A 26148-nucleotide genomic window follows, 5' to 3' on the forward strand; every position below is an offset into this window, starting at 1 on the left:
CGTAGTGAGTCGTCGAGCCACGGAGCAGGAGGGGAGGACCGAGCCGGCCTGGAGGATAGGGGACAGAGAAAATCAAAGGATGCAGAAAGGGAGGAGAGGAGGGTTGAGGAGGCAGAATCAGGAGATAGGTTGGAGAAGGTTTGAGCAGAGGGAAGAGATGATAGGATGGAAGAGGAGAGAGTAGCGGGAGAGAGAGAGCGAAGGTTGGGACGGCGCAATACCATCCGAGTAGGGGCAGAGTGAGAAGTGTTGGATGAGAGCAAGAGGGAAAAGGATACAAGGTAGTGGTCAGAGATTTGGAGGGGAGTTGCAATGAGATTAGTGGAAGAACAGCATCTAGTAAAGATGAGGTCAAGCGTATTGCCTGCCTTGTGAGTCGGGGGGGAAGGTGAGATGGTGAGGTCAAAAGAGGAGAGGAGTGGAAAGAAGGAGGCAGAGAGGAATGAGTCAAAGGTAGACGTGGGGAGGTTAAAGTCACCCAGAACTGTGAGAGGTGAGCCATCCTCAGGAAATGAACTTATCAAGGCGTCAAGCTCATTGATGAACTCTCCAAGGGAACCTGGAGGGCGATAAATGATAAGGATGTTAAGCTTGAAAGGGCTGGTAACTGTGCATGGAATTCAAATGAGGAGATAGACAGATGGGTCAGGGGAGAAAGAGAGAATGTCCACTTGGGAGAGATGAGGATTCCAGTGCCACCACCCCGCTGGCTCGATGCTCTAGGGGTATGCGAGAACACGTGGGCAGACGAAGAGAGAGCAGTAGGAGTAGCAGTGTTATCTGTGGTAATCCATGTTTCCGTCAGCGCCAGGAAGTCTAGGGACTGGAGGGTAGCATAGGCTGAGATGAACTCAGCCTTGTTGGCTGCAGACCGGCAGTTCCAGAGGCTGCCGGAGACCTGGAACTCCACGTGGGTCGTGCGCGCTGGGACCACCAGGTTAGAGTGGCAGCGGCCACGCGGTGTGAAGCGTTTTTATGGCCTGTGCAGAGGGGAGAGAACAGGGATAGACAGACACATAGTTGACAAGCTACAGAAGTGTTGTTTCTTGTATTATTGTCTCTTATGTCTTTAGAGAACTGTTTCACTTTGATATCCTTTTTCTTCTGTCCTGATTTTCTCTTTCTTTTCTTCTGTTAACTAGATATTCTTTGTTGTTCTTCGTTAGCTAGCTAGCTTCTTCCAAAAGAGTCCCTAGCAACTGCTTAGCAACTGGTAAACAATTCAGCTAGCTAAGATAACTACAATTTTATGAAAAATAGTTATTTTTCAAAAGCCTATCTTCTTTGTTTGTTGCTTGTTTTTTCTCCTATTCAGTCTTGCAGTTTTCTTTAGCTTTTTTCGATGTACTTCACTCTCGTTCCGTCCTAGCCATTATTATGAGCCATCCTCCTCTCAGCCTCCACTGAGATCATATCTATTTCAATGAATTACAATGCAACTGTCTACACTTCACTTCCATGGCTTTGTGAAATCCAGAAAAGTGATGCTGAATGCTCTTTGGGCCAAGTGTGATTGTTCTGGGTGTCTAACATACCTAAACAGTTTGAATACAATAGGAATCAATTGATAGCCCATGGTCCATCATTTAACTATGCTAAATTGAGAAGGTTTTGAGCCTCCAGCAACAGTCACATAGGCTGTTCTACTATACATAAAAATGTAGGTTAACAGCAAGGATAAACCAATATCACAATATGCCTTGCTCATATCTATATCAAACAAAATCAATATCATATCTAATTATCTATATTGGTTCTCACCACAAATTGTTTAATTGTCGGAAGCCAGAGGGTATTCAACCCTAAGGGCAAATCCAAGTTAATATCTTTCAGTAGAACCTAACAAAACACAGCACAACTGACAAGGTGCCAACTGGGCACAAACTGGTTGAATCAACGTCGTTTCAACATAATTTGTCAACGTATTGTGACGTGGAATGTACGTGTAGAATACTGTACATTGGAAAAAGTGTTGTTTTGAGGTTCAACCACAGGATTATGGCATCATTTTAACCAATTTTCAACATAGTTAAACCTTGTATAAATAGGTTGAATATATGTTGAATTTGTACGTTTGAAACAACATGATATCTTCAACCTTATATCCACTATCAGAAAAGACAATAGGCTGGCCAGCACCTCCTAGTGGAGAGTTGATGTCTCTACAGCTATCCTTTTCGTCTGTCATCCAGGGTGGACATATTTTAAAGTAGGTGAGCTGATGTCACCTCACCTGAGGCAAAGCAAAACATGTAATTGGCTGTTCAGATACAGCTCAACAGACCGTAATATTGATTGATTTGATTATTGATTTTTCAGACTTTGGTGATTACATCTGCCAATAACTCACCCTCAGACTGTTTTTCTAGTCACTCAATGACATTCAAGATTGGTGCCTCAAACTCCCTTACGCTCTCTCTCTCTCTCGACTTGACAACAGCTGTTCAACTCCCGCCATGCCTGCTATGAATGCGGGACTTGGTGGTTCACTATGAGCAGATTAATACACAGGAAGTAGAAACTTCCCGATTCTACCAGTGAAATTAAAACTTACTAGTTCTAGCTTGTGGTTTGGATAATTTTGAAGTTTATTACAAAAACGGAATGTTCTTATACTAATGACTATATGCCACAGCAGAGCCAGGGTGAAATTCCCCTTTAAACTGTAGTTGTTAAATTTCTTCAATGCAGGATTCTACATGCAGGAGTTAGTCCGTAGCGGGGTGTGTCTGGTTTTGGGTAGGGAAATATGGCGAAGCGGAAGTGCTGTTCGAGTCTGATGGCTCCCAGTTGAGTAAAGTTGGTAAGAATGAATGGAAGACGGAGACAACGAAAAGTTTAACAAAAATACAAAAAGTTGTAAACGAACATCGTTTTTTTTGGTCATTTGAGGTCAGGAAGATGGTGAAGGAGGCATTAGGAAAGGTAGTCAGTCAGAGTGGCCAGTAGTGGTTTTGTTATGATTTCATGCGTCTCAGAAGAGCAGAGAAGGGGAGAGCATTGTGTTTTTCGGAGCAGGGCACCGATAAAAGGGTGTTATATCTGGAGTTTCGTTGGAAGAGTGAAGAGTGTCTGCCTATGTTGTGGAAATATTCAGTCAATAATATTTCTCAAATACCGGAGCCTGTGAGTTCAAATAGACTTTTATTACAGAGTAATATCAGCCTTGCTGGTTCATGAAAACGAACTAACTTTCTAGCCTTGGCACACACTTTTTCATACAGGTTTCATCCTTATGTCACACACATAGTAACTCCTCTTTATGTTAATGATTATCCCCTCTGGCATTTAGCCACCATTATCTTTTTGCTTTGCACTAATTTTAGTTTGGTTTCATATTAGGGCATGGAAACATTAGAGCCATAGCAATGGTTAAAAAATAAACAGTCATGGTCACTCCCCAGACAGGTGCATGTCTAATGACCTAGACACACATATATAGTGCACTCATCCAGCTGACTACAAAATGTGTAATGAACACATATGTACTGGAAGATTTCCAATACCTACTCATGTGATGCTAGGATATGTAAGATACACAGTGAGAGCTATTGTGAATTAACCACTACAGTTATGAAATTGATCAAATAATGGCCATGTATCAAGTGTGTGCCGACGGAATATTTTTGGTATTTATTGGGATCCCCATTAAACGCTGCAAAAGTATCAGAATTGTTCACTTCTCTCACTGACTTCTCAAACCACGGCTTGGTCCGCTTCACAGACGTTCTCTGAAGTCTCGCGTTGTTACGTCTCTGGGTTTAGAAACTGGTAGTGGGGGGAACAGGAAGTTCCGCGCAGGCGCGCATCATTCTTCAGAATAAAGGATCCGCCAGAATTGTGCAGTCGAGACGACAACTTCTGTGTCTGTTTCAAATATATTACTACTGGTATGTAATACCACGTTATAACACCGAAAGAACATGTAATAACATGCTAGGTAACAAATACGTCAAGTTATTATCACGTTTGGTAAAGGTTTTATGTGCTAATTTTGTGTCAAACCGCGTGAGTGAACGTGATCACTTTTTTCAAGTCACATAGTTATACATTTTTTGGTTGGTCTGAGTATAATTTCGTCAAGGTCATTTCATTAAGGATCAATTTCTTTTAGATTTCTGGGTTCGTTTTACATGTCGTTTTTGGTTTTGTGTAAAATTCATGAGCTGGTAAAATGGCGGTTCCCCCTCGGTCTGCATCAACGTACTTCAGTGCAGGCAGTGAGGGTGCAGCAGAGAGAGACAATTTTACGGTTGCACTACTGTTTTGGAGCTGAATGTAATGATTATCAGTTTTCTACATGTGTACTAATATTCAGAGACATTCAGTTATTTCTGTCTATCTATACATGTTACTATGGTGTGAACGGAAATACTATTGGTTTTTGATTGGAATAATACAGTGAAGACAAGGTTATTCAGGAAATAGTACATAGTGCTGCCTAAAACATACTGCAAACTTGTACTAAATGTTTTTTGAGTCATTTATGCATTTATGTGAAATCAGGAAATCTACTATAGATTAAGTGCATTTCGAGTTGTGTCGCCTAATTTAAAGTGTATACTTTGTCTAATGTGAATTAATTTTTGTTGTCAATGCTTAGCTACCAGATCTATTGAAATGAGATCAGTGCTTGACTTGGACAGGAGCTCACCGGAGCTGAGAACCGTCACCTCAAATGTCTACTGTTTGAGCTGATGTTCTTCTTATAGAATATTAGCTCAACAGTATTGTGGAGCTCCTGCACCTAAATATAAACCATCTTTTTTGAGAATTAAGAAAGTGCCAGAACTGTCAAGACTAACTTTTGTGTCCGTTTCGCTTCATTACTACAGACCGACTCAGATTAAGTCTGAGGCCGGTAACATCAACAGTCAGGACAAACCCAGCCTGCCTCTCTCCTTCCACACTGAGTCCAAACCTACAGTCACTGGGTCCTGATTGTGACAGTGGAGCCCAGTTTGCACTGCAGGATCCAGAGATGGCATCAGTGAAGCTGGAAGACTGCAGTCAAACACTGGAGCTGAATGTCAACATTAAAGATGAAGAAGAGGAGGAGAAGATTGGGACATCAGTTTCTCATGGTAAGCACAGGTTCTATTTAACTAAGTTATTCGTTCCAATTTCCCACTGTGTATGAAAAGTTGCTGTAGAACTGTTTTATTTATTTAAATTATTTCACCTTTATTTAACCAGGTGGGCCAGTTGAGAACAAGTTCTCATTAACAACTACGACCTGGCCAAGATAAAGCAAAGCAGTGCGACAAAAACTACACAGACTTCCACATGGGATAAATGAACGTACAGTCAATAACACAATAGAAAAATCTATATGCAGTGTATGCAAATGTAGTAAGATTAGTGAGGTAAGGCAATAAAGGCCATAGTGGGGAAATAATTACAATTTAGCATTAACACTGGAGTGATAGATGTGCAAGTAGAGATACTGTGGTGCAAAATAGCAAAAATAAATAACAATATGGGGATGAGGAAGTTGGGTGGGCTATTTACAGATGGGCTGTGTACAGGTGCAGTGATCGGTAAGCTGCTCTGACAGCTGATGTTTAAAGTTAGAGAGGGAGATATAAGACTCCAGCTTCAGTGATTTTTGCAATTTGTTCCAGTCATTGGCAGCAGAGAACTGGAAGGACAGGCGGCCAAAAGAGGAGTTGGCTTTGGGGATGACCAGTGAAATAAGCCTGCTGGAGCGTGTGCTACGGGTGGGTGTTGCTATGGTGACCAGTGAGCTGAGATAAGGCAGTTCTTTACCTAGCAAAGACTTATAGATGACCTGGAGCCAGTGGGTTTGGCGACGAATATGAAGCGAGGGCCAGCCAACGAGAGCATACAGGTCGCAGTGGTGGGTAGTATATGGGGCTTTGGTGACAAAACAGATGGCACTGTGATAGACTACATCCAATTTGCTGAGTAGTGTTGGAGGCTATTTTGTAAATGACATCGCCGAAGTCAAGGATCGGTAGGATAGTCAGTTTTTCGAGGGTAGGTTTGGCAGCATGAGTGAAGGAGGCTTTGTTGTGAAATAGGAAGCCGATTCTAGATTTCATTTTGGATTGGAGATGCTTAATGTGAGTCTGGAAGGAGAGTTTACAGTCTAACCAGATACCTAGGTATTTGTAGTTGTCCACATATTCTAAGTCAGAACCGTCCAGAGTAGTGATGCTAGTCGGGCGGGTACAGGCAGCGATCAGTTTAAGAGCATGCAATTAGTTTTACTAGCATTTAAGAGCAGTTGGGGGGCCACGGAAGGAGTGTTGTATGGCATTGAAGCTCGTCTGGAGGTTTAACAGTGTCCAAAGAAGGACCAGAAGTAGACAGAATGGTGTCGTCTGCGTAGAGGTAGATCAGAGAATCACCAGCCGCAAGAGTGACATCATTGATTTATACAGAGAAAAGAGTCGGCCCGAGAATTGAACCCTGTGGAACCCCAATAGAGACTGCCAGAGGTCCGGACAACAGGCCCTCCGATTTGACACACTGAACTCTGTCTGATATGTAGTTGGTGAACCAGACGAGGCAGTCATTTGAGAAACCAAGGCTGTTGAGTCTGCCGATAAGAATACAGTGATTGACAGAGTCAAAAGCCTTGGCCAGGTCAATGAAGACTGCTGCACAGTACTGTCTTTTATCGATAGCAGTTATGATATTGTTTAGGACCTTGAGCGTGGCTGAGGTGCACCCGTGACCAGCTCGGAAACCAGATTACATAGCGGAGAAGGTACGGTGGGATTCGAAAGGGTCGGTGATCTGTTTGTTAACTTGGCTTTCGAAGACTTTAGAAAGGCAGGGCAGGATTTCATGATGAACTGTTTTAATGAGAAGGTAGATGTTATTTCATGCTACTGAGACTTGCATGGTTTGACACCAGTATTGCCAGCATTTGTTTTATTCACTGGTCTATCTGGAGTGCTCAGAAGGTAGACTAAAGAAGTGAAGTAGATAAACTGCCAGTGTTTTAAAGTTCTAGGAAGTGAGTTTGTGTAGTTACTAACCCTTGTGATAGTGAGTGGAGGATGATATGGCTCATAATTTTCATGACTTATGAGATACTTTTAGAATAGTTTTATTCCTCTTTTGTATTGCACAGCCTACTCGTATGAATACATCCATTTTGAAAGTATTCAGACCACGTGACTTTTTCCACATTTTGTTACGTTACGCTAAAATGGATTAAATAAAACATGTTCCTCAATCTACACACAATTCCCCATAATGACAAAGCAAACGCAGGTTTTTAGAAATGTTTTCACATTTATAAAAAAATGTAAACAGAAATACCTTATTTACATAAGTATTCAGACACTTTGCTATGAGACTCGACATTGAGCTCAAGTGCATCTTGTTTCCATTGATCATGGTTGAGATATTTCTACAACTTGATTGTTGTCAACCTGTGTTAAGTTCAATTGATTGGACATGATTTGGAAAGGCACACACCTGTCTACTATAGGTTAAGTATTAGCTCAAAAGTATTGTGGAATTCCTGCACCTAAATATAAACAGTACCGGCACCCAAAATGTTTATCAGCAACTATTTCAGTCCAAGTCAAGCACTGAATGAGATAATTGAACAATATAAAATATAATATATTTAATAGAGAATAAAGACCTTGCCAGAACTTTCAAGAAAATAACTTGGGTCTGTCTCTCTTGTACTACTTGCCGAGTCAGCTATGAGGCCGGTAACATCAACAATGAGGACAAACCCAGCCTGCCTCTCTCCTTCCACACTGAGTCCAAACCTACAGTCACGGGGTCCTGATTGTGACAGTGGAGCCCAGTTTGCACTGCAGGATCCAGAGATGGCATCAGTGAAGCTGGAAGACTGCAGTCAAACACTGGAGCTGAATGTCAACATTAAAGATGAAGAAGAAGAGGAGGAGAAGATTGGGACATCTGTTTCTCATGGTAAGAGCATGTTCTATCTATCTAATTTTGTTGTTTGTTCCAACTTCCCACTGTGTATGAAAAGTTGCAGTATAACTGTTTCATGATGAACTGTTTCCATGAGAAGGTAAATATTATTTCATGGTTTGACACCAGTATTGCCAGCATTTTTTTATTCACTGGAGGGATCAGAGTAGACTAAAGAAGTGAAGTAGACAAACTGCCAGTGTTTTAAAGTTCTATGAAGTGAGTCTGTATAGTTACTAACCCTTGTGATAGTGAGTGGAGGATGATGTAGGTCATAATTTTCTTGACTTATGAGATACTTTTAGAATAGTTTTATTCTCTTTTTGTATTGCACAGCCTACTCATATGAATACGTACAGGTAGCCTAATGGTTAAAGCGTTGGGCCAGTGATCGAAAGGTTGCTGGATCGAATCCCTGAACTGACAAGGTACAAATAAACTCATCAAGAAAAGAAACGTCCTCTTACTGTCAACTGCGTTTATTTTCAGCAAACTTAACATGTGTAAATATTTGTATGAACATAACAAGATTCAACAGCTGAGATATAAGCTGAACAAGTTCCACAGACATGTGACTAACAAATTGAGTAATGTGTCCCTGAACAAAGGGGGGGGGGGGGGGGTCAAAATTAGAGGTTGACCGATTAATCGGAATGGCCGATTTAATTAGGGCCGATTTCAAGTTTTCATAACAATCGGAAATCGGTATTTTTGGACGCCGATTTTTAATTTAAACCAATTATTATTAAAAAATAAATAAATTGTGACCTTTATTTAACTTGGGAACTCAGTTAAGAACACATTCTTATTTTCAATGATGGCCTAGGAACGGTGGGGTAACTGCCTTGTTCAGGGGCAGAACGACAGATTTTTACCTTGTCAGCTCAGGGATTCAATCTTGCAACCTTACGGTTAACTAGTCCAACGCTCTAACCACCTGCTTTACATTGCACTCCACGAGGTTACGAGAACGCAGTAAGAAGCTAAGGTAAGTTGCTAGCTAGCATTAAACTTATCTTATAAAAAACAATCAATCATAATCACTAGTTAACTACACGTGGTTGATGATATTACTAGTTTAACTAGCCTGTCCTGCGTTGCATATACTCGCTTAGGTACACGTTGCTCCAACCATAAACATCAATGCCTTTCTTAAAATCAATACACAAGTATATATTTTTAAACCTGCATATTTAGCTAAAAGAAATCCAGGTTAGCAGGCAATATTAACCAGGTGAAATTGTGTCATTTTGTGTTCATTGCACGCAGAGTCAGTGTATATGCAACAGTTTGGGTCGCCTGGCTCGTTGCGAACTAATTTGCCAGAATTTTACGTAATTATGACATAACATTGAAGATTGTGCAATGTAACAGGAATAACGTTTTGTTTTCGAGATGATAGTTTCCGGATTCGACCATATTAATGACCTAAGGCTTGTATTTCTGTGTGTTATTATGTTATAATTATGTCTATGATTTGAAAGAGCAGTCTGACTGAGCGGTGGTAGGCAACAGCAGGCTCATAAGCATTCATTCAAAATAGCACTTCCGTGCGTTTTGCCAGCAGCTCTTCGCAATGCTTCAAGCATTGCGCTGTTTATGACTTCAAGCCTGTCAACTCCCGAGATTAGGCTTGTGTAACCCATGTGAAATGGCTAGCTAGTTAGCCGGGTGCGCGCTAATAGCGTTTCAAACGTCACTCGCTCTGAGACTTGGAGTAGTTGTTTCCCCTCCTCTGCATGGGTAACGCTGCTTCGAGGGTGGCTGTTGTCGATGTGTTCCTGGTTCGAGCCCAGGCAGGAGCGAGGAGAGGGACGGAAGCTATACTGTTACACTGGCAAGACTAAAGTGCCTGTAAGAACATCCAATAGTCAAAGGTATATGAAATACAAATCATATAGAGAGAAATAGTCCTATAATTCTTATAATATCTACAACCTAAAACATCTTATCTGGGAATATTGAAGACTCATGTTAAAAGGAACCACCAGCTTTCATATGTTCTCATGTTCTGAGCAAGGAACTTAAACGTTAGCTTTTTTACATGGCACATATTGCACTTTTACTTTCTTCTCCAACACTTTGTTTTTGCATTATTTAAACCAAATTGAACATGTTTCATTATTTATTTGAGGCTAAATTGATTTTATTGATGTATTATATTAAGTTAAAATAAGTGTTCATTCAGTATTGTTCTAATTGTCATTATTACATATAAAATAAAAAAATAAATCGTCCGATTCATCGGTATCGGGGTTTTTGGCCCTCCAATAATCGGTATCGGTATCAGCGTTGAAAAATCATAATCGGTCGACCTCTAGTCAAAATCAAAAGTAACAGTCAGTATCTGGTGTGGCCACCAGCTGCATTAAAGCTCAGTTTGAAGAACTTTCCACCTCCAAAGGCTGCAAACAGCTTAACTAGGCTGAAACAGTCCTATGATCAAGGTGAAAAACCTCGTATATTGCTGGCCTGGCGCATTAAGAAGTTCAATTCAGACCGAGCCATTAATGCAATTCATAATTAATATTGACAATTATCAATGGATCCTGTAGAAATAAACCAAACATTTGCTTCCTACTACAACACACTTTACAACTCTGAATCTCCTGAGAACTAATTAGGTCTTGATGTTCCCTCTAGTTCAGAAGATACTAAATTGGATCTGGAAAAGGAATTGGATGGTGTTGAAATATCTGATGTTATTTTCAATTTGAAGGGAGGTAAAGAGGCAGGTCCAGATGGGCTCCCAATAGATATTTAAGGACGAACTTCTAGGTCCACTTTCGGATATGTAGTGTATTGAGGTATGGTATCCTCTAAAGCTCAGAGACAGACAATAAACACCCGCCTGAGATAGTTGCAATACAATTGGATAATGAGAACATATATCACCCTTGTTAAGCTCCACAAATTTGACCCTAATTCCCCAGACCTGTGTGTTAAATGTAACACGCATTTAGGCACCTTGTATCATTGCCTGGAGGAATGTGCTGAGAGCTCAGTACTGCGCTATATCTCTTAGATGACCTCTACCCCAATACCACTAATCCCTAAACTATGCCTCCTAAATCTTTACCCAGAGAATATCTCTTTACATAGGAGAGGAGAGAAAAGTAAATGGTTGACCTCTGTCTATTACAAACTAGATGTTCAATTGCTCGCCACAGGAATTATGTCAGTTCCCTCACTTGGTCATTGGTTAAAATAATTAACATCAAGCCTGGCTCTTGAAAAATTAACTTGTATAGTGAAAAAGAAAGCCCCAGGGTTTCATAATATTTCTGATCAGTTTTGTGAGTTTTTGCAAACTGGTGATATTGTAGAAGCATTGAATATTGGCTCTAGTCGAAGCAACCGCACATTGTACTTTTTATTTGTTTGGTTGTTTTGTTTTTCTATCTTTGTGTTGAGGGGGGGGTGTAAAAAAGAAAAGAGAATTGTATTTCTGTAATTGCCGATTTGTCGTACTTGGAACTAATATATATATATATATATATATATATATATATATATATATATATATATATATATATATATATATATATGAATGATGGAGGCCACTATGTTCTTGGGGACCTTCAACGCTTCAAGGGGCGCCTGAGTGGCGCAGCGGTATAAGGTACTGCATCTCACTACAGACCCTGGTTCGATTCCAGGCTATATCACAACCGGTCGTTATTGGGAGTCCCATAGGGCTGCGCACAATTGGCCCAGCGTAGGCCGTCATTGTAAAAAATAATTAGTTCTTAACCGACTTGTCTAGTTTAATTAAGGTTCAATAAAAAATAAACACTGCAGAAATGTTTTGGTGCCCTCCCCCAGATCTGTGCATCGACATAATTCTTTCATGGAGATCTACAGAGAATTCCGTCGACCTCATGGCTTGGTTTTTGCTCTGAGATGCACTGTCAAATGTGGGACCTTATCTAGACAGGTGTGTGCCTTTACAAATCATGTCCAATCAATTGAATTTACCACAGGTTGATAACAATCAAGTTGTAGAAACATCTCAAGGATGATTAATGGAAACAGGATGTACCTGAGCTCAATGTTGAGTCTCATAGCAAAGGGTCTGAATACTTACGTAAATAAGGTATTTCTTTTTTTTTTTTTGTGAAAACATTTCTAAAAACTGGTTTGCTTTCTGTCCTCAGTCCACCTGGCCGTGCTGCTGCTCCAGTTTCAACTGTTCTGCCCTCGGCTATTGAACCCTGACCTGTTCACCGGACGTGCTTGTTGCACCCTCGACAACTACTATGATTATTATTATTTGACCATGCTGGTCATTTATGAACATTTTAACATCTTGACCATGTTCTGTTATAATATCCACCCGGCACAGGCAGAAGAGGACTGGCCACCCCTCATAGCCTGGTTCCTCTCTAGGTTTCTTCCTAGGTTTTTGCCTTTCTAGGGAGTTTTTCCTAGGGAGTTTTTCCTAGCCACCGTGCTTCTTTCACATGCATTGCTTGCTGTTTGGGGTTTTAGGCTGGGTTTCTGTACAGCACTTTGAGATATCAGCTGATGTACGAAGGGCTATATAAATAAATTTGATTTGATTTGATTTAGGACAGTTCCAACACAAGAAAAAGCACACAGCCATTTTCCTAGCAAGGACAGGCGTCACAAAAACCAGAAAACCAGCTAAAATTATCCACTAACCTTTGACGATCTTCATCAGATGTCACTCCTAGGACATCATGTTACACAATACATGCATTTTTTGTTCGATCAAGTTCATATTTATATCCATAAACCCCATTTTACATTGGCGCGTGATGTTCAGAAAATATTTTGCCTCCAATCAGCACAACAATTTACAAAAATACTCACCATAAACGTTGATAAAATATTAAACTGTTTTTCAAATAATTATAGATGAACATCTCCTTTATGCAAACACTGACAGATTTCAAAAAAGCTTCACGAGGAAAGCACACTTTGCAATAATCTGAGTACTGCGCTCAGAAAATACACTAGGCAATACAGATACCTCCATTTTGGAGTCATCTAAAATCATAAATAGCATTAGAAATATTCACTTACCTTTGATCTTCATCAGAAGGCACTTCCAGGAATCCCAGGTCCACAATAAATGTTGTTTTGTTCGATAAACTCCATAATTTGTGTCCAAATAGCTCCTTGTTGTTAGCGCGTTCAGTCAGCTACTCCAAGTGTAGGAAGCGCGCGGAAAATGTCACAACGAAAAGTTAAAAAAGTTATATTTACATTCGTTCAAACATGTCAAAAGTTGTATAGCATCAATCTTTAGGGACTTTATCACTTAGAACTTCAACAATATTCCAACCGGACGATTCCATTGTCTTGAAAAATGTTTTGAAACACAGCTAACTCACGTGAATGCGCGCCAATGAACGCCAGTACCTTCCTGAGTCAACAACTTCCAACTTCCTCTGTTCGCTCTCTGTTCATCATAGACGCCTCAAACAACTTTCTAAAGACTGTTGACATCTAGTGGAAGCCTTAGGAAGTGCAAAATGAACCCTAAGTCACTGTGTGTTCGATAGGCAATGACTTGAAAGGGCTACAAGCACCAGAATTCTCACTTCCTGGTTAGATTCTTCTCAGGTTTTTGCCTGCCATATGAGTTCTGTTATACTCACAGACATCATTCAAACAGTTTTAGAAACGTCAGAGTGTTTTCTATACAAATCTACTAATAATATGCATATTCTTGTTCCTGGGCCCGAGTAGTAGGCCGTTTAATTTGGGTACGTTTTTCAAACTGCCCCCTACCCTAGAGAGGTTAACACAGTGTCCAAAGAAGGGCCAGAGGTATACAGAATGGTGTTGTCCGCGTAGAGGTGGAGCAAAGAATCACCAGCAGCGAGAGCGACATCATTGAGGTATACAGAGAAGAGAGTCGGCCCGAGAATTGAACCCTGTGGCACCCCCATAGAGACTGCCAGAGGTACGGACAACAGGCCCTCCGATTTGACATACTGAACTCTATCGGAGAAGTAGTTGGTGAACCATGCGAGGCAATCATTTGAGAAACCAAGGCTGTTGAGTCTGCCAATAAGAATGTTGTGATTGACAGAGTCTTTTATCGATGGCGGTTATGATATCGTTTAGGACCTTGAGTGTGGCTGAGATGCACCCATGACCAGCTCTGAAACCAGATTGCATAGCGGAGAAGGTACGGTGAGATTCGAAAATGGTCGTTAATCTGTTTGGTAACTTGGCTTTCAAAGACCTTAGAAAGTCAGGGTAGAAAAGATATAGGTCTGTAGCAGTTTGGGTCTAGAGTGTCTCCCCCTTTGAAGAGGGGGATGACCGCGGCAGCTTTCCAATCATTGGGAATCTCAGACGATATGAGAGGTTGAACAGGCTAGTAATAGGGGTTGCAACAATTTCGACAGATAATTTTAGAAAGAGAGGGTCCAGATTGTCTAGCCCGGCTGATTTGTAGGGGTCCAGATTTTGCAGCTCTTTCAGAACATCAGCTATCTAGATTTGGGTGAAGGAGAAATGGGGGAGGTTTGGGCGAGTTGCTGTGGGGAGCGCAGGGCTGTTGACCGGGGTAGGGGTAGCCAGGTGGAAAGCACGTCCAGCCGTAGAAAAAAACGTATTGAAATTCTCAAATTTTGTGGATTTATCAGTAGTGACAGTGTTTCCTAGCCTCAGTGCAGTGGGCAGCTGGGAGGAGGTGCTCTTATTCTCCGTGGACTTTACAGTGTCCCAGAACTTTTTTGAGTTTGTACAACAGGATGCAAATTTCTGCTTGAAAAAGCTAGCCTTAGCTTTCCTAACTGCCTGTGTATATTGGTTCCTAACTTCCCTGAAAAGTTGCATATCACGGGGGCTATTCGATGCTAATACAGAACGCCACAGGATGTTTTTGTGCTGGTCAAGGGCAGACAGGTCTGGAGTGAACCAAGGGCTACAGTGAGGGGAAAAAGTATTTGATTCCCTGCTGATTTTGTACGTTTGCCCACTAACAAAGAAATTATCAGTCTATAATTTTAATGGTAGGCTTATTTGAACAGTGAGAGACAGAATAACAAAAAAATCCAGAAAAACACATGTCAAAAATGTTATAAAATGATTAGCATTTTAATGAGGGAAATAAGTATTTGACCCCTCTGCAAAACATGACTGAGTACTTGGTGGCAAAACCCTTGTTGGTAATCACAGAGGTCAGACGTTTCTTGTAGTTGGCCACCAGGTTTGCACACATCTCAGGAGGGATTTTGTCCCACTCCTCTTTGCAGATCTTCTCCAAGTCATTAAGGTTTCGAGGCTGACGTTTGGCAACTCGAACCTTCAGCTCCCTCCACAGATTTTCTATGGGATTAAGGTCTGGAGACTGGCTAGGCCACTCCAGGACCTTAATGTGCTTCTTCTTGAGCTACTCCTTTGTTGCCTTGGCCGTGTGTTTTGGGTCCTTGTCATGCTGGAATACCCATCCACGACCCATTTTTATTGCCCTGGCTGAGATTTGACGGTACATGGTCCCGTCCATCGTCCCTTTGATGCGGTGAAGTTGTCCTGTCCCCTTGCAGAAAAACACCCCCAAAGCATAATGTTTCCACCTCCATGTTTGATGGTGGGGATGGTGTTCTTGGTCATAGGCAGCATTCCTCCTCCTCCAAACACAGCGAGTTGAGTTGATGCCAAAGAACTCCATTTTGGTCTCATCTGACCACAACACTTTCACCCAGTTGTCCTCTGAATCATTCAGATGTTCATTGGCAAACTTCAGACGGGCATGTATATGTGCTTTCTTGAGCAGGGGGACCTTGCGGGCGCTGCAGGATTTCAGACCTTCACGGCGTAGTGTGTTACCAATTGTTTTCTTGGTGACTATGGTCCCGGCTGCCTTGAGATCATTGACAAGATCCTCCCGTGTAGTCCTGGGCTGATTCCTCACCGTTCTCATGATCATTGCAACTCCACGAGGTGAGATCTTGCATGGAGCCCCAGGTCGAGGGAGATTCACAATTCTTTTGTGTTTCTTCCATTTGCAAATAATCGCACCAACTGTTGTCACCTTCTCACCAAGCTGCTTGGCAATGGTCTTGTAGCCCATTCCAGCCTTGTGTAGGTCTACAATCTTCTCCCTGACATCCTTGGAGAGCTCTTTGGCCTTGGCCATGGTGGAGAGTTTGGAATCTGATTGATTGCTTCTGTGGACAGGTGTCTTTTATACAGGTAACAACCTGAGATTAGGAGCACTCCCTTTAAGAGTGTGCTCCTAATCTCAGCTCGTTACCTGTACAAAAGACACCTGGGAGCCAGAAATCTTTCTGATTGAGAGGGGGTCAAATAATTAAAAAAAAATAACCAGGCATCCTCTACTGACGGGATGAGGTCAATGTCATTCCAGGATACCCCGGCCAGGTAGATTAGAAAGGCCTGTTCGCTGAAGTGTTTTAGGGAGCGTTTGACAGTGATGAGGGGTGGTCGTTTGACGGCAGACCCATTACGGATGCAGGCAATGAGGCTGAGATCTTGGTTGAAAACAGCAGAGGTGCATTTGGAGGGCGAGTTAGTTAGGATGATATCTATGAGGGTGCCCGTGTTTACGGATTTGGGGTTGTACCTGGTAGGTTCATTAATGATTTGTGTTTGATTGAGGGCATCAAGCTTAGATTGTAGGATGGGCGGGGTGTTAAGCATGTCCCAGTTTAGGTCACCTAGCAGCACGAGCTCAGAAGATAGATGGGGTGCAATCAATTCACATATGGTGTCCAGGACACAGCTGGGGACAGAGGGGGGTCTATAGCAAGCGGCAACGGTGAGGGACTTGTTTCTGGAAAGGTGGATTTTTAGAAGTAGAAGCTCGAATTGTTTTGGTACAGACCTGGATAGTAAGACAGAACTCTGCAGGCTATCTCTGCAGTAGATTGCAACACCGCCCCCGTTGGCAGTTCTATCTTGGCGGTAAATAGTATAGTTGGGGATGGAAATGTCAGGTTTTTTGGTGGTTTTCCTAAGCCAGGATTCAGACACGGCTAAGACATCCGGGTTGGCAGAATGTGCTAAAGCAGTGAATAAAGCAAACTTAGGGAGTAGGCTTCTAATGTTAACATGCATGAAACCAAGGCTTTTACGGTTACAGAAGTCAACAAATGAGAGCACCTGGAGAGTAGGAGTGGCTAGGCACTACAGGTCCTGGATTAACCTCTACCTCACCAGAGGAACAGAGGAGAAGTAGGATAAGGGTACGGCTAAAGGCTATAAGAACTGGCCGTCTAGCACTTTCGGAACAGAGTAAAGGGAGCAGGTTTCTGGGCACGATAGCTTAGATTCAAGGCATAATGTACAGACAAAGGTATGGTAGGAAGAGAGTACATTGGAGGTAAACCTAGGCATTGAGTACACATGAGAGAGATATAGTCTCTAGAGACGTTTAAACCAGGTGATGTCATCGCATATGTGGGAGGTGGAACAACATGGTTTGTTAAGGCATATTGAGCAGGGCTAGAGGCTCTACAGTGAAATAAGACAGTAATCACTAACCAGGACATTAATGGACAAGGCATATTGATATTAGGGAGAGGCATGCGTAGCCCAGTGATCGTATGGGTCCAGTGAGTTGTTGGGCTGGCTGGGGACACGGCGATTCAGACAGTTAGCAGGCCGGGGCTAGCAGTTAGTAGGCCGGAGCTAGCAAGCTAGCATAAGGGCCTTAGAAGGACGTCGTGATGGGGGAAAGTCGATAGACCAGTCATGGAATTAGTAGGGTTTCAAGTAGCAGAGGGGTCTAAGTACAATTGGCAAAATGGGTATAGCTGATCCATCGGCCAGTTTCTTGGACCACTAACAGCCCAATATGCTCTAGATAGGTAGCAGGCCGTGGTTAGCAGAATGGGCCTTCTGGGGACGTCGTGCCTGATGGGCCTGTTGGAATCCTCGGGCAGATTATGTCGGTAATTTGTCTAATTTGAAAGAATTGATGTTTTGTTGTCAATGCTTACCTACCTGATCTATTGAAATGAGATGGACAGGAGCTCACTGGAGCTGAGTACCGGCACCTCAATTTTCTACTGCTTGAGCTCATGTTCTTATAGAATATTACCTCAACAGTATTGTGGAGCTCCTGCATCTAAATATAAACAGTACCGCCACCCAAAATGAGTATCGACAACTATTTCAGTCCAAGTCAAGCACTGATTTAGATAATTGAACAAGAAAAAATATAATATATTTTAATAGAGAATAAAGAACATGCCAGAACTGTCAAGACAATAACTTTTTGTTTGTTTCTCATTGTTACTACAGGACGACTAGAATTAAGTTTGAGGCCGGTAACATCAACAGTGAGGACAAACCCAGCCTGCCTCGCTCGTGCTACACTATGTCCAAACCTACATTCACTGGGTCCTGATTGTGACAGTGGAGCCCAGTTTGCACTGCAGGATCCAGAGATGGCATCAGTGAAGCTGGAAGACTGCAGTCAAACACTGGAGTTGAATGTCAACATTAAAGATGAAGAAGTGGAGGAGAAGATTGGGAAACCTGTTTCTCATGGTAAGAGCAGGTTCTATCTAACTACGTTTGTTGTTCGTTCCAACTTCTCACTGTGCATGAAAAGTTGCAGTATAACTGTTTCACGATGAACTGTTTCAATGAGAAGGTAGATGTTATTTCATGCTACTCCGACTTGCATGGTTTGACACCAGTATTGCCAGCATTTGTTTTATTCACTGGGATATCTGGAGTGCTCAAAGAGTAGACGAAAGTGGTAGACAATCTGCCAGTGTTTTGAAGTTCTATGAAATTAGTCTTAAAACATTTTTTTTTTAACCTTTTTTTATCTAGGCAAGTCAGTTAACCTCTTACATCTAGACGTTCCGCTAGCGGAACACCTGCTCCAATATCCAATGATAGGCGTGGCGCGAAATACAAACTCCTCGAAAATCCGAAAACTTCCATTTTTCAAACATATGACTATTTTACACCATTTTAAAGATAAGACTCTCCTTTATCTAACCACACTGTCCGATTTCAAAAAGGCTTTACAGCGAAAGCAAAACATTAGATTATGTCAGCAGAGTACCCAGCCAGAAATAATCAGACACCCATTTTTCAAGCTAGCATATAATGTCACAAAAAACAAAACCACAGCTAAATGCAGCACTAACCTTTGATGATCTTCATCAGATGACACTCCTAGGACATTATGTTATACAATACATGCATGTTTTGTTCAATCAAGTTCATATTTATATCAAAAACCAGCTTTTTACATTAGCATGTGATGTTCAGAACTAGCATTCCCACCGAACACTTCCGGTGAATTTACTAAATTACTCACGATAAACGTTCACAAAAAACATACCAATTATTTTAAGAATTATAGATACAGAACTCCTTTATGCAATCGCGGTGTCCGATTTTAAAATACCTTTTCGGTGAAAGCACATTTTGCAATATTCTGAGTAGATAGCCCGGCCATCATGGCTAGCTATTTTGACACCCACCAAGTTTGGTACTCACCAAACTCAGATTTACTATAAGAAAAATTGGATTACCTTTGCTGTTCTTCGTCAGAATGCACTCCCACGACTTCTACTTCAATAACAATAACAAATGTCGGTTTGGTTCCAAATAATCCATAGTTATATCCAAATAGCGGCGTTTTGTTCGTTCGTTCAAGACACTATCCGAAGGGTAACGAAGGGTGACGCGCGGACGCGTATCGTGACAAAAAATGTCAAAATATTCCATTACCGTACTTCGAAGCATGTCAAACGCTGTTTAACCTCTTACATCTAGACGTTCCGCTAGCGGAACACCTGCTCCAATATCCAATGATGGGCGTGGCGCGAAATACAAACTCCTAAAATCCGAAAACTTCCATTTTTCAAACATATGACTATTTTACATGCATTTTAAAGACAAGACTCTTGTTAATCTAACCACACTGTCCGATTTCAAAAAGGCTTTACAGCGAAAGCAAAACATTAGATTATGTCAGCAAAGTACCCAGCCAGAAATAATCAGACACCCATTTTTCAAGCTAGCATATAATGTCACAAAAAAACAAAACCACAGCTAAATGCAGCACTAACCTTTGATGATCTTCATCAGATGACAACCCTAGGACATTATGTTATACAATGCATGCATGTTTTGTTCAATCAAGTTCATATTTATATCAAAAACCAGCTTTTTTACATTAGCATGTGACGTTCAGAACTAGCATACCCCCCGCAAACTTCCGGTGAATTTACTAAATTACTCACGATAAACGTTCACAAAAAACATAACAATTATTTTAAGAATTATAGATACAGAACTCCTCTATGCACTCGATATGTCCGATTTTAAAATAGCTTTTCGGTGAAAGCACATTTTGCAATATTCTGAGTAGATAGCCCAGCCATCACGGCTACCTATTTAGACACCCACCAAGTTTAGCCCTGACCAAACTCCGATTTACTATTAGAAAAGTTTGATTACCTTTGGTGTTCTTCGTCAGAATGCACTCCCAGGACTGCTACTTCAATAACAAATGTTGGTTTGGTTCAAAATAATCCATTGTTATATCCAAATAGCGGCGTTTTGTTCGTGCGTTCAAGACACTATCCGAAGTGTAAATAAGGGTCACGAGCATGGCGCATTTCGTGACAAAAGATTTCTAAATATTCCATTACCGTACTTCGAAGCATGTCAACCGCTGTTTAAAATCAATTTTTAGGCCATTTTTCTCGTAAAAAAGCGATAATATTCCGACCGGGAAAGTGTGTATACGTACAAAGAGAGAGAAAATAAAAGCATGGGATCCCCTCGTGCACGAGCGTAAGTTTCATAGTACTGTGACTGGCCACTATCCAAACGCGCTACTTTTTTTCAGCCAGAGCCTGCAAAGCCACGATTCAGCTTTTTGCCGCCTTCTGAGATCCCATGGGAGCCGTAGGAAGTGTCACGTAACAGCAGAGATCCCCTGTAATGGATAGAGATAATCAAGAAGGGCAAGAAATGGTCAGACAGGGTACTTCCTGTACAGAATCTTCTCAGGTTTTGGCCTGCCAAATGAGTTCTGTTATACTCACAGACACCATTCAAACAGTTTTAGAAACTTTGGAGTGTTTTCTATCCAAAGCTAATAATTATATGCATATTCTAGTTTCTGGGCAGGAGTAATAATCAGATTAAATCGGGTACGTTTTTTATCCGGCCGTGAAAATACTGCCCCCTATCCATAACAAGTTAAGAACAAATTATTATTTACATTCACGGCCTACCCCCGGCCAAACCCGGACGACGCTGGGCCAATTGTGTGCCACCCTATGGGACTCCCAGTTACGGTCGGATGTGATACAGCCTGGTTACTAACCCTTGTGATAATGAGTGGAGGATGATATGGCTCATAATTTTCACGACTTTTACCCACTTTTAGAATAGTTTTATTCCCTTTTGTATTGTACAGCCTACTGATATGAATACGTATGTCACTCGGTACAGCCAGAAGAGGACTGACCACCCCTTTGAGCCTGGTTCCTCTCTACGTTTCTTCCTAGGTTCCTGCTTGCTAGGGAGTTTTTCATGGCCACTTTGCTTCTACACCTGCATTGCTTGCTCTTTGGGGATTGAGGCTGGGTTACTGTAAAGCACTTTGTGACAACTTCTGATGTAATAATGGCTACATAAAATACATGTGATTGACATGTATATCACACCAACTGACTGGTTCTTCTGATGTTGTTCACACAGGAGACCGTGATGAGACATCCTCTACATCCAGAGAGCAACAGCAGGAAGATCACAGAGCTAAGAGGTCTCACCACTGCCCACATTGTGAGGAGATTTTCCCATTTCTATCAAAGCTAAAAATACACCTCAAAATACACACAGGAGAGAATCGGTATTCCTATACTGACGGTGGGAAGAATTTCACCACATCCAAGGCTCTGACAGTTCATCAGAGAGTGCACACAGGAGAGAAGCTTTTCTCCTGCTCTGACTGTGTAAAATGCTTCACAACATCAACTAGGCTAAAAGTTCATCAGAGAACACACACAGGAGAGAAGCCTTACTCCTGCTCGGACTGTGGAAAGAGTTTCTCTCTACTGGGCCACTTAAAAAGACACCAACATGTACATACGGGAGAGAAGCCTTACTCCTGCTCTGACTGTGGAAAGAGTTTCTCTCGACTGGGCCACTTAAAAACACATAAACATATGCATACAGGAGAGAAGCCTTACTCCTGCTCTGACTGTGTAAAATGCTTCACAACATCAACTGAGCTAAAAGTTCATCAAAGAACACACACAGGAGAGAAGCCTTACTCCTGCTCTGATTGTGTAAAATGCTTCGCAACATCAACTAGGCTAAAAGTCCATCAGAGAACACACACAGGAGAGAAGCCTTACATCTGCTCTGACTGTGCAGCGAGTTTCTCTATACTCTGCCACTTAAAACGACATGAAACTATACACACAGGAGAGAAGCCTTACTCCTGCTCTGACTGTGCGGCAAGTTTCTCTCTACTGTGCAACTTAAAACGACATGAACGTAAACACACAGGAGAGAAACCTTATCACTGCACTGACTGTGAGAAGAGATTCTACAGATTGGGCCATTTAAAAAGACACCAATGTATACATAAAGGAGAGACGTTTTCTCAGACCAGCTAAGATTAGACACTCCACTTAATTCTCATGTCATTAAATAATTGGCAACGTTGAATTGAATCAAATGAAGAAAGCGTAGAACACTCCATTGTTATCCTATTGTTTCTCACTGTGCAGAGGGAATGGAGCGTTATAGAATGTTAGCCTCTCTTACTGATCAGTGTGCACCTGGTCAGTTTTGGTGAGTGTTGTTAGCTTCTACTGTAAAGATATTGAGATGACGTTGGATTTGCCCTTAAGGTTTAATATCCTCTGTGAGGCGTCTCACTATGGATTCTGATGGTTGACTGGGTGGTACTGCTTCCCTCTGCAGTTTTCTGTGGGAATGAGCTGGTAGACAACATGTACAGAGTGTACAAAACATTAAGGACACCTGTTCTTTCCATGACATAGACTGACCAGCTGAACCCAGGTGAAAGCTCTGATCCTTAATGATGTAGTTATGTGTATTTATTATAGATCCTCATTACCTTTCAACAAAACAAAAACTGCGGTTGCAGTGGGCTAAGGAATGAAAACACTGGATAACTGGGAACATATTGCCTGGTCTGATGAATCCCCGGTTCCTGCTGTTTCACGCTGATGGGAGGACTATGGTTTGCCGGAAACCACGAGTACATGCATCCAGTGGTGGAAAAATTACCTGTCATACTTAAGTAAAAGTAATGATACCTTAATAGAAAATTTCTCAAGTAAAGTGAGTCACCCATTAAAATACTACTTGAGAAATATTTGGTTGTAAATATACTTATGTATCAAAAGTAAAAGTATTAATAATTTCAAATTCCTTAAATTAAGCAAACCAGACGGCACAATTGTCTTCAAAAAGATATATATTACGGACAGCCAGGGGCTCACTCCAACACTCAGACATAATTTACAAACAGAGCATTTGTGTTTAGTCAGTCCGCCAGATCCAAGGCAGTAGGGGAGGACCAGGGATGTTGCCTTGAGAAGTGTGTGAATTGGACCATTTTCTGTCCTGCTAATCATAAAAAATGTAAGGGGTACTTTTGGGTGTCAGGGAAAATGTATGGAGTAAAAAGTACATTTTCTTTAGGAATGTAGTGAAATAAAAGTTGTCAACAATATAAATAGTAAAGTACAGATACTACTAAAGTAGTTTAAATAATTTTTACTTCATTACTTTACACCACTATATGCATCCATGCCGTGTGTCAGCATTGCAGGCTGGTGGTGTGATGGTTGGGGTGTGTTTTCAGGGCCCACATTGGGCCCCTTGATAAAAGATGAACAATGTTTGAATGCTACAGGATGTCTAAAGAATCATTGCCAATCAGGTGCATCCCTTCACGGCAGCAGTGTATCCATCTACAAATAGATTTCTTCAGCAGGATTATGCCCCATGCCACAAGGCTTGTCCAGGAATGGTTCCAAGAACATGACAGTGAATTCAGCTTACTGCAGTGGCCTGCCGAGTCACCAGATCTCAATCCAATTGTGCATCTGTGGGAGGAGATGGTACAAGCTATTCAGAGTAGAGATCCACTCCCAGCCAACTTGCCACAGTTGTGGGAAGCATTGGGCCAGAATCCCTGTGGAACACTCAACACCTTGGACAGTCTATGCACCGATGAATTGAGGCTGTTCTGAGGACAAAGGGGGGCTGCAACTCAATATTAGGAAGGTGTTCCTAATGTTTTGTACACAGTGCATATCAGATAAAGATGGTGGTGATGATGAATGTATTTGAATAACTGTATTGAAGTTAATTGATCTGGTGGCAGGTAGCCTAGAGGTTAACAGTGTTGGGCCAGTAACTGAAAGGTTGCTGGTTTGAATCCTGAGCCGACTAGGTGAAAAATCTGTCAGTGTGCCCTTGAGCAAGGCAATTAACCCTTATTTGTCTTGTAAATCGCTCTGGATAAGAACATCTGCTAAATGACAAGAATGTAATGAAAAATGTTTGTACATACATTTTTATTCTCCTGTGTATAATTAAATGAAATAAACAGTTTGAAGTGAAATACTGTATATACAATACACAACATTACCACTTTGTTTACCCTGGTCAGAGGTACAGGACCATAGTAAGCTAGACTATGTAGCTGCTGTTGTTAGTAGCCTACAGTTTCCATGCAATACAGCATGTCAGATCATTAATGATTAGATGTATAGGCTGCTACATTTCTGTTTGTGTCTGTCAGGAGTGGTGTTATCAGGCTAAATAACTACTATTATGTTGTTTTTGGTTTGCTAGTTGCACCAGTAGCATGGTATTTTCCTGCAATGGTAGTGACCAAAAAACATATGTTTTTTTTATTGTACTACACCTTAGAACATAGAAGAAACTGCCAGATGTGTCATAATAGCCTGGAAGTAAAGCTGCACTGGGAGACACATTTGAAATGGATTACATTGAATAAATGCAGCAGGGTTGAAAAAAAAAATCACAGTAAAACATTATTTAAATGTATTCTTCTACAGTGAAACACATCTCACATCTGTGCTGTTTGAGAGCAATGTTGTTAGACTACATTGTATAATTGTTTCCTCTTCTGAGGTCACTGGTGGGGAACAACATAATTTCAATTCACAGAGAAAATGAGTCCTTGAAGTTTAACACTATATACACACGTGTTTGAATTATCTGGATGATGAAGATGGTGAAGGGGAAGACTGAATTGACTATATACAACGGGGATTGGTAACTAGGTTTGGCCTCCAGTCAGTTTGTTGCTGAGCTTGTAGCTAGTCTGTGGGCCAGAACATAATTATCCTATTAACAAATAGCCTATAGCTGCCCAATTCATAGTCCTACACAGTGTAGGCTACACTACACATTTAACATGTGGTTAGTGGACTAATCAATTCAATGACCATAACATAATAATGTTGATCTGATTACAGTGGTAAAATCACCAATGTCTATATTAATAGTCAAACTGTTATAAATATATGGTTGATTTTACAAATACAGGCATGTTAAATGTTTTGGAAAATGAAATCTCTTGAAACTGCTTTTTCTCTGAATATCTTCTTCACTCTCTCTGGAAACAAGATCTAATAGTGGCTGAGACCAAACTATTTAATAATTAAAGATTTTTATCGGTTTCTCTGAATACCTGAGGGGAAATGTCATTACCACTACGTCATAAAATTAGCTATTACAGAAATTGCGCCTAAGGTGTTTAATATAACATTTCACATGAATTGTATTTGATTTTTTTTTACTATTTGGAAGTGTTCTTAATTATATGTATTCATCATTGTCATGTCTAAATGTCAATACATGCCTTGATGATACTCAGAAACATGTATTTACCACATCAAAATCTTAATATTTTACATTACTTTAGAAATGATCTTAAGAACAAAGGTTCACATATGGGAAAAATAATTTATATCAGTTGTAATTTAATAACCTTTTCCACAGAAATATGTACTGTGATGGTAATGACTTAGCGTTGTGGTAATAGAGTGTGGTGGAAATGACATTTCATATAAAACAACTGATGAAAAATACCATGAAACATTTTAATGTCACAGTAGTACATGTTTAATTTGATTGAAGATATAGAACAGACCATTTGTTCCAATTCATCCCAAAGGTGTTCGATGGGGTAAGGGTCAGGGCTCTGTGCGG

The 26148-nt window shown here is 41.1% G+C and overlaps 1 protein-coding gene across 4 annotated transcripts; it reads left to right on the plus strand.

The window, feature by feature from the left end:
* Positions 1-3833: 3833 nt before the first annotated feature.
* On the plus strand, positions 3834-24519 carry LOC123727744 (uncharacterized). 4 transcript variants are annotated; one of them, XM_082962355.1, is made up of 5 exons: positions 3834-3940; positions 4836-5084; positions 7690-7926; positions 18184-18432; positions 21622-24519. In XM_082962355.1, exons 1-5 carry the CDS (start codon positions 3934-3936, stop codon positions 22542-22544), a joined length of 1665 nt encoding a protein of 554 aa, XP_082818481.1. In that variant the 5' UTR covers positions 3834-3933; the 3' UTR covers positions 22545-24519. The 4 variants fall into 4 exon arrangements, with proteins under 4 accessions (XP_082818481.1, XP_082818483.1, XP_082818482.1 ...); XM_082962357.1 differs by lacking the exons at positions 18184-18432; positions 21622-24519 and adding exons at positions 11758-11869; positions 12090-18176; XM_045696763.2 differs by lacking the exon at positions 3834-3940 and adding an exon at positions 5197-5720.
* The last annotated feature ends 1629 nt before the right edge of the window (positions 24520-26148 follow it).

The sequence above is a fragment of the Salmo salar genome, chromosome 16 (assembly GCF_965601325.2).
Source record: "Salmo salar chromosome 16, fSalSal1, whole genome shotgun sequence".
NCBI lineage: Eukaryota > Metazoa > Chordata > Actinopteri > Salmoniformes > Salmonidae > Salmo > Salmo salar.